The following is a 9,783-nucleotide window of genomic DNA, read 5'->3' on the forward strand; positions in this document are numbered from 1 at the left end:
CTTCCTCCGAACGTGCTCAGGCAACGTTGGCTCAGGACACTGTGCCTCCTCTCCGTGCTCCTCGCCATAGAGTTTCTATGCTCCTCGCCCTCCTCGCCATCCACATTCGCTGTGGCGTGTGACCCGAGGCGTTTGCGGCATTTGTTGTTACGGCAGCAGTTGCGCTGTCAGTACTGAGGCCGGTGGCTTGGTAGGGGAATAGAGCGCAACAACATCAACGATTCCGGCAGATTGCTGTGGTGTTGGTCTGGACCCGGCTTGACAATCACTTTACCACGAATGTCATCCTCTCGAGCGCTAGTTCAAGCGTCCGATCTGCAGAACGCATGAATCAAGAGGAACGGAGGTGTCCTGTGGGTCCTATTGTGAAGCTTTGACAACCTGCACACCAGCTCAAACAAAATGACTTCAATGCCTCAGACACTTCGCATTTTAGAGAACTCTCACGTTAACCGTGCTTTCTCTGAAGAAGCTTGCGACTGTGAATCGAGCAGCGCAACCCCGGACGGATGCAGTGACAAGTCGTACGAACCGGAATGGGCTGAGAATATTGGACCAAAAGGCGAATTGTTCTTCATTGAACCAAGGTACAAGTCGTCATTCGGGACAAGATCCGTCGCTGCCTCCGACAAGAGTTCCGGAAACGACTCTCAAGTTGCGCGTTCCAAAGGTTTCGGCTCTGAAGCTAAAAACAAGATCCGAAGCCTAGTAGGACGCAAAAAGGTTAAACATCACAGTGGGGATGGTCAGCTGGACGTTTCGCAGTGTCGGAAAGAGCCATCGCTGCGCTCCTTCAACAAAGCAGAATGTATCGAAGTGTTCATTGACGTCGATCCGGCGCGCCACAACTATGGACGAAGGGCGACAATCTGCGAGGCGCTCTTTGGCATAATACCTGGAAGTCTACCGTCGAGGCTTGCCACCGCTGAAATGCTTGGTGAATGCTCACCAGTAATGGTGCAAGGACTTTTGCCAGATGGCGAGGCCATTAAGACAGGAGCTATTAAAATCGGAGATGTCCTGAGAAGTGTCGATGGCTCAAGTGTGAATGAGAAGAACATCGATAGCATTCTGCGAGGCATTTCCAAAGCACAGAAGGTAAAGCTTCAATTTGTTCGCCCTGAAGAGAACACACTTGCGGGATGCGACAAGTACACGTGCCCTCAGAGTATCGATACTCAAAGCTCACTTATAAAGCAATTGACTGGAGACAGTGCAATGGTTCAGCAAGTGAAACAGCAACTTCACCAAATACCGCATGCATTCCTCTACCAAGGATTCTGCAGTGACATGCACCAGCAGAGTGAGCCAGCACATCGAACTGAGCATTTTTATAGATTTCCTGATCATGATCATACACTTTCAAACCTTAGGGGCATGTTTGTGACTCTGAGTTGTGTGCTTGGAGATGTTACTGCAACCAAGCCACAGGGCAGCAGCCTCACTGTGGACGGTCATTTGGTTCATGTCGCCTACTTTCACAAAGAGAACGGCATAGCTGTCCTCTGTCTTCCAGCAGCACATGCAACCCCAGAAGAAGTTCATATTTTTCTTTTGGACATTGTTAAGCTACTGAAGTTGGAATACAGGTCATTGTCACAGGCCTTTAGCACCGTGGAGGCTCATAGCTGCATTGACCTATTCTTGCTCCACTTCTTTCGGGAAATGCTTTTAGACCCTGGACAAGAAGGTAACAAGCTCAGGTTCATACGTTCCTTACCTCATGTACATTGGCTGCACCTTCCCATGGAAGCGCAAGCTCACGTTGACACTGTGCTAAGTGAGCTCGAATCGGCAGACGTGTCTGAGGCATTTGATCGTTCATCCAGATGCTTTACATTCCTTGGCTCATGTGCTTTCTATAAGGGCTTCCTTCTTGGGAACCACTTGCCCAGGGATTACCTTGAAAGTGTATTTCTGTATTGCCGCCACTATCAGCTACTGACACTCACAAAAGAAGAATCAGTTGGGCAGGTGGTGGTGTGGAAGGAAATTTACCTTCAAGATGACTTTGCGACTGTTCGGCATTTTGTGCTTATTGTGGGGCTTAAGCATAGTCTGATACTGTCACTTTTAGAAGTTGGTGGCTGCGCATCTGTTTCTGAGGAGAATCCTGCACCTGATGCATTTTACATTGACAGAGTTCAAAACTCTTTGCTGCAGCTTGAATCTCTTGGGGTGCTCTCTGTGGCTGAAAGTTGCCTTTTGAATTGTGGCTCTGCACCTGGCTCAACAGCCAGTTCTGCAAGCTCCAAGAGCTGGTGCCAGAGTTCAATGAAAGACAGTCATTCAAGCTTGTCCCTCTCAGTTCCTCCATCACTCTCCCCAAGACGTGCAAGAAAGAGTAGTAGTGATGTAGAACAGTGTTATCTTTTGCATTGTACAAGCAACCACTTTGACTGTTCTGAGCATGACCCCCAGATGAGCAGAAGCTACAGCAGCTGTAGTGAATCGAATGGGCTACGTGCCAGACATTGCTCTATTTCCACCAGTTCTGATTGTGACTCCCGCACCAGTGGCAGTGATGTCTACCAGGGACGGGATGAAAAATTGCAGAGAGCATTCACCAGCAGTTACGACCTGAGCAGCCTCCGTCGCAGCCTCGAAGATGGCAGCAGTCAAGGCCAAAACCAGGCACAATCGTCACAGTCGGTAGCCTGTGCTGATGAAAATCTTGTTTTTCACTACCTCAGTATAGATATGGCAGAGGGTGTCTTTGTAGCGCCAGTAGAATGTGCGCATAAGAGCAATCTGGGTGCTGAGATTGTTGAAAACTTCTACCGATGTTGCCTAGAAATCAGGAAAGTATTTAACAGTACAGCAAAAGACACACGAACTGCAAGGGAAGATGAAATAGAGTGTGAGAGCAAGTTCCTTTCAGACAGGAGCCTTTCATGTGTAAAAGAGCATGGAGTGCTTTTTACCTGCCCGTCTTCCAGTAGTAGTAGAAGCCGGGCCAAGGGTCCAATTTCATACTGGGTTGTGGGCCGTCTCTTTGCTGACAAATGTCCACCGAGGGAGGTTTATGTCTGTATGCATGAGGACGCTTCTTCAACTGCATTGGAGATTGCATTCAGGCTGTCCTTTGGCTTGCAGATATAAGCTGCACCCTTGTCTTTCATAGTCCTCTTTGATGAGCTACTATAGAGGTGTCAGGTGAAGCATGTTCCGCTATATTTATAACCACATATTCATTTGGCATTACTTTTGTTGTGCTTTATTTATTTGTAGCATTGCTGTTTGGCCTGTTGGATGTTGCATGTCACAACTGTGTTTGAAGTGTTCACTTGGCTGCCTAATAGGTTGCCTATAATTAAAGTTGGTGTTTTGCGTTAACAGCAGAAAACACTCACACAAAAAAAGAGTATGTTGAATTCAGGTTGGGATAACATGAAACTATTCCACTTGGTTTTCATTCCAACTCCGCCATTAGTCTTCCATGATTGATCAACATGGCCTGCGCCCTGCCCATATTAATGGCGGATTTAGAATAAAAAGAAAGTGGAATAGTTTTACGTTATCTCGGCCCTATTCTCAGAACTTCACTTTTAACTGAAAAATGTCACTATTCAATTTGGCACAAGAAAAAAATGAAGAAAGGGTAAACATTATGCACTTGCAAATTTTGTGACGGTAAAATGTGATAACAGGTGAGCAGTACAAGTTCAGCATAGGAATAGTGCTAATTTTATGAGTAAATGGCAAAAAGTGCACCCAAAATTATAATTTGGTTACATTCCCTATGAACTGTGAAATTATTGCTTTCTCCTTGTCATAAAACAAGAGATAATTTTGGTTGGATACCCACCCAAAATTTCAATCGTGTTAGTAGATGTTTGAAGTAAAAGTTAAATATATTTCTCATTGCAGCCACCATTTTTAAGAATAATCAGAGTTCCATGGATTCGTATGTACAAAAGTTCCGTACATGTCATGGCAGTATAACCCCAATTCAATCTTGAGTATCAGCGAACACTTTCAAAAATTCTTAATGGAAAAACTTTATTGCTCTATATCTCAGAAAGATTGGCAGTGGGCCGGTGTCTTCATGTCTTGAGTCCTGGCCGCTTCACAAGGTCGGCGCCCCTATTCTAGGGCACCGCTGAATCTTGCTGCCTTGCAGGCATGCTGCACAAATTCCTGTTGGGCTGCGAGCTCACTGCTGGTGAGCAGACCCTCCCATTGTTTCGCACTTGGGTTATTTACTTTATGGAATGTGAAATTACGCTTGCATTCCCACGTGATGTGGTATAACCCGCACCACGGACATGTATCCCTGTACTGGGTAGGGAACATTTTGTGTAGTGTGTGCAGGTTGAAGAACGTACCTGCTTGTAGTCTTCGCCAACTGACTGCCTCGTGTTGTGTGAGTGATGTGTGGGGTGAGGGATATTTAAGTCTCCTTCCTCTGTAGTGGTTAAGTATTTCTGCATACGTCGGCTCCACCATTAAGGGGGCCTCTAGGGTTTCCGACTGCCCTGCTCGGTGCGTGAGTTCGCAAACTAGGCTGTCGACCCTTGAGTTGCCTTCTATCCCGGTGTATGCCGGTATCCAGAAGATCCTGTGTTTTATGTTTTTGTTAAGATGCTCTGTTTCGAGGAGGATTCTCAGTGCTTCCTTACTAACTCTGCCTTGTATGTAGTTCCTCCATGTTGCTTTGGAGTCTGTTAGAATTATCAGAGAGTTGTTCCTGCGGTAACCTTGAGCCTCCGCTAGAGCTACGGCGACTTCTTCCCCCTCCGTTACCGTGCAGTTTCTCAGGGTTACGCAGCTAATTGGTTCTCCCGTGTGGTCTACCACTGCTGCCGCGACTCTAAACATTCTAGTGTTGCGGTCCCATGGGTGTACGGCCACGTCTGTGTATACTGTGTTTTCTAGTGTGGCTAGGTTTCGTTCCACGTAATGTGCTCGTGCCTGCCTTCTAGCGGCGTGGAGATTCGGGTCCATGTTTCTATGTAGGAGGCTAATCTCCAGTGTCTAGCGAATGCTGTCTGAGATGCTAGCTGCCCGATCCTCTATTCCGTCTGTGCTATGCCCTATTCTTTTTAGGAGCTTGCAGCCGGTGGCAGTCTGCTGGAGCCTGGCGATCTGTGCATTGAGCTGCGCTTCCGCAAGTTGTTCGAAGGTGTTGCTTAGGCCCATCTGTAACAGTTTATCGTTGGGCGTGTTTCTTGGCAGATGTAGCGCCGTCTTATACGCTTTTCTTAGTAGCGTTTCCGTCTGTTATTTTTCATGCTTGGTCATGTTGTGGTATGGGAGCGAGTACATGACTCTGCTGACCACCAGGCTTCTGACCAGCTTGATTTTGTCTCCTACTCTCACTCCACTTCTTCTTTGAGATACCATCGTTATCATTCGGCTTACTTGTTCCGTCGATTTTTTGAGTACGCTGATTGTGTGGCTGCATTTCTTGCTTCCTTGAATCCACATGCCTAGCATGTGTATCATGCTCCTTTCATGTATGTTTTGTCCCTCTAGTTTTACTATTAGTTCTTCCTTGGTGAGGTTTCTTCCCACTCTCAGGATTTCAGATTTTTCGGTGGAGCACGCCAGGCCCCTTTCTCTGACATATTCTTCCACGCACTTGGCCGCTTCCTGCAGTTTTTCTTGCTTCTGTCCTAGGGAGCCTCGATTGAACCAGACCATGATGTCTTCAGCATATATTGCATGCTGGATGCCATCAACCTTGCTGAGTCTTCGCGCCAGTCCGATCATTGCGATGTTGAGTATTGGTGAGATCATGGAGCCCTGCGGCGTGCCTTTGCATGGGGTGGTAAAGACGTCACTTTGCAGATCCCCCAATCCCACCGTTGCCATGCGTTTGGTCAGAAAGGCCCTCGCGTAGTCGTGGATTCTCTTGCCGCAGTTGGCATTGTTCAGTCCTTCCATGATGGCTTTGTGGCTAACGTTGTCGAAGGCCCCTTTGATATCTAGGGCCATGATAACGTTTTCGCCTGCTCTGGGTGCAATTCTAGTTCATGAGGTGGTCTACTCAAAGCGGCGAACACTAGTTGCACAAGAAATTGAAATGCATAATAGACTAATTAAAGATAATTAAGTTTTAACTAATTACCTTATGGCACGTATTGCAATTTACAAATTCTAGCCGGGGAGCTCGCAAAGTGGATCCACTTGGAACAAATTCTCAGGATGACACCAGTTTCAAGATATTAATTCCCAAATGTTGCAGAGAAATGCGTTGGTGTTCCAGTTACTTTATTAACAAAATGTCATTTTATGCCTTCAAGCACAAAAGTATAAAGCTTAATTAGTGTATTTTTGTTAATTAGTACATTATGCATTTCAATTTCTTGTGCCAGTAATGTCTGCCTCTTCGAGTAGACCAGCTCATGAACTAGAATTGTGCTATCTGCCACAGGCAACCTTTAAAAAATTTTTGAAAGTGTTTGCTGAAACATCCGATATATATACACATACATACACATGCACACACCTTATTTAGTACTACAGCAATTTCACATTAATAAACAAGGGCATCAGTATATCACCTTAAGCTAGACATACACTCCCTATTTCAGAAAGGACAGATGAACTTCCATGTAATTAATTGCCACAAAAAAAGTGGTGCACCCTTTGTGGAGACAAACAAGGAAAAAAATGTGAGGCTTTCATTAAAAGATATTGTGATGTATGCACACAAAAAATATGGAAGCTGGCTCCAAACAAAGACCTGCAATGTGTGTGTGTGTGTGTGTGTGTGTGTGTGTGTGTGTGTGTGTGTGTGTGTGTGTGTGTGTGTGTGTGTGTGTGTGTGTGTGTGTGTGTGTGTGTGTGTGTGTGTGTGTGTGTGTGTGTGTGTGTGTGTGTGTGTGTGTGTGTGTGTGTGTGTGTGTGTGTGTGTGTGTGTGTGTGTGTGTGTGTGTGTGTGTGTGTGTGTGTGTGTGTGTGTGTGTGTGTGTGTGTGTGTGTGTGTGTGTGTGTGTGTGTGTGTGTGTGTGTGTGTGTGTGTGTGTGTGTGTGTGTGTGTGTGTGTGTGTGTGTGTGTGTGTGTGTGTGTGTGTGTGTGTGTGTGTGTGTGTGTGTGTGTGTGTGTGTGTGCATTAATAAAAGCACTGCTGAACCATACTGAGTAATGATTGCTGCATGTTGGGCAAGTTGATTGCTGATATTACAAAATATGCTTGCAGCGCTAAGGAAGACAAAACAGGCACTAAATGCACAGGACGGGTACTGGTCCTGTGCATTTCGTGTTTGTGTTTTGTCTTCCTCAGGCCTGTGAAAACGCATTTCATAATGCTCTACCGAGTAAACTCTAGTTCATGGGATGACTGAGAAATGACTTGTTGCTCTGCCATATGTATTGCTTCATTTGTTCCGTGCCTGGGGACTGAGTAAGCATATATATGGACTTGTCTGACATTACAATACAGCGGTGTTCACTTGCTTAGCATAGTGCACTTATTACTTGTAGACTTTTTTTTTTTTCTGACGGAATGGGATACAGAAACGCAATTTGTTCTTCATGATAACTGAAGTTTTGGAAGTAAAAAATTAGGAGCCAACATGCATTGTCTTTTTACATCATATTTACATTTGTTTACCATGACGGGAAGTGGCCTCTCTCTCTCTCTCTCTCTCTCTCTCTCTCTATATATATATATATATATATATATATGTGTGTGTGTGTGTGTGTGTGTGTGTGTGTGTGTGTGTGTGTGTGTGTGTGTGTGTGTGTGTGTGTGTGTGTGTGTGTGTGTGTGTGTGCGCACATACACTTAAGCTCTTATTAAAACGTGTATCTTTCTACTGAAACCTTCCTTTTGTTTTTAGGTTGGCCCTTTAACCCTCTGTTGTTTGTTGACTTTTAAGGCCATTGTAAAGAGTACTTAATCGGCTCCTTATGCTTCCTGTATATCTAATAATAAAAGTATATAGAAGTGCCAAGCACATAAGTGAATAAATTATAGAAGTCGGAGGTGTTTTGCCACTTTGTAACATTATGAAGTTGGAGTGCACACCTATCTAGTGTAAATCATTTAGAAGCATTTATATTGTTTTGACTGCTTCTGAATCTTCACATTTTTGTTAAGCTGAGAACTGTAGTGGTTCATGCCTTGTTTAAAGAGCAATTGCATGCTGGTCCTGAAGGGGTAAGTTTCAAAATGGTAATGTCTCAAGGGTGGTATGTTCCCAGAGGGTAGTGTGGCACATTGAAGGGCCTTGCATTTATATTGTGGAAGCCACATATCGTTCTGAGAAAGGTATGTTGCCCATCAGAAACGTATGGCCCTAGAGGATTATAAGACACGAAATGTTTAAAAGGCATTAATTTTGGAGGATCAAGTAATCCCCCATTTAGTGTAAACTTGGCAATGTGGGATTGGAAATCAAAAGGTTGATCAGTACTCGGACATTTGGTTGGTTGGTTACTTCATCCTCCAAAATGAGTGCCTTTTAAACATGGTATGCTTACATATGCGTGAAGCAAGGTGCCGCCAAAATCTTTTAGTGTTCTGCTGGTCTAGTACACTCGTCAAACACCACCACCAGTCACCAAGCAACAAAGCTGAACCCAAAGTGACAATGCTGCAGCACTTGCACCAAGTTATACTTGCTATGGACCAGTGGTCTAATGGTCTACTACATGTCTGTGGTGTCCACATTTTCTGGCTGCTGGACTGAAAGCCTATGCTTCAAATTACCTATGCTTCAGAATAAGCTGAAAAAGACGTGACTTGACAAAGAGGTTCCGTCATAGGTTTTATAATCATAATCAGGCTTTCATTTAAAGGATCTAGGTGAAAGTAGAGCAAAGCTATGCACATACTTAGCTCAGATATTTGGCTTCAAACCAAGAAAAGTTAAAGCTTTGGACAAAAGCAGAAAACAGCTCTCACTCTGCCAAGCTCATGCATGATCCAAAATGCATATTCTTATTGACATGAGCACAATCTACAAAAAGTATTACAGATTAGCCAGGCCAATAAATAGTTTTTTTTTAAGTTCATTATTTCATGATCCCGAACACAAGTGGGAAAGATAGCAGTCAATATGTAAATTTTGCAAATGTTTATTGTCTTAGATTTGTCCATGCTTGAGCACCTTCTGTGCGAGACTAATGATGCATTAGTTTGTGTCATTTTGTGTGGCTGCTTTTATAAAAATAAAAGTTTGATGTAGATAACTAAGGTTTACCTGAGATGTCATTTTACAGCTCCATACAAAAATGATGCTTTGTGCACCATGTTTACTACTTTTTAAACTTGTGTCAGCCGAAAATCTGGGGAGGGGTCTTGCACTGTTGGCAATGTCCAATATCAATAAAATGTAAGGTGGAAAGCTGTGAATGAACTATAACAAGGCTTACTATTTGTAGAATGGCTTATTCTTGACTGGGATAATTCAATGATTCTATTCCATTGCTTTTTCTTTTAGTGCTTCGTCAGTGGTGCAAGCAGCACTCTGCCTACATTATCAGCAAGATAAGCTGGTCGGTATCAGTAGATAAAAAAAAATGGTTATGTTGTGCCGGCTCTGAAGAATCTGTTTTTACGCAAGCCTTTTTTGTGTACTTTGTGGTTATTTGTCTCTACCAAGTGAGTGTTAGCATTTTGTTGCATTTTAATCAAGCTTGAAATTCCACACCATGTTCAATTATCATGCATGCTTATTGCTTTTATACTTATCTGTCACACTCTATACTGTTGCACATAAAGTCCATCCCATTACTTGGAAAGTCTGATTCAATTTGCCTGTAGACCAGTAGTGCCTCATACTAAGGTGTCACTGGGTGCCTTTCTGAACATAAAACCTATGACGGAA

General features: G+C 44.1%; 1 protein-coding gene across 2 annotated transcripts; it reads left to right on the forward strand.

The window, feature by feature from the left end:
* Positions 1 to 40: 40 nt before the first annotated feature.
* On the forward strand, positions 41 to 9,783 carry in (inturned planar cell polarity protein). 2 transcript variants are annotated; one of them, XM_075695645.1, is made up of 2 exons: positions 41 to 6,620; positions 9,397 to 9,783. In XM_075695645.1, exon 1 carries the CDS (start codon positions 403 to 405, stop codon positions 3,100 to 3,102), a length of 2,700 nt encoding a protein of 899 aa, XP_075551760.1. In that variant the 5' UTR covers positions 41 to 402; the 3' UTR covers positions 3,103 to 6,620; positions 9,397 to 9,783. The 2 variants fall into 2 exon arrangements, with proteins under 2 accessions (XP_075551760.1, XP_075551768.1); XM_075695653.1 differs by having other exon boundaries at positions 41 to 4,165.

This window comes from Dermacentor variabilis, chromosome 1, assembly GCF_050947875.1.
Source record: "Dermacentor variabilis isolate Ectoservices chromosome 1, ASM5094787v1, whole genome shotgun sequence".
Taxonomy (NCBI): Eukaryota; Metazoa; Arthropoda; class Arachnida; order Ixodida; family Ixodidae; genus Dermacentor; species Dermacentor variabilis.

Excerpts from the sequence above, each read along its gene's own strand:
- in (XM_075695645.1), top strand. The coding sequence starts at position 403 with ATGACTTCAATGCCTCAGACACTTCGCATTTTAGAGAACTCTCACGTT.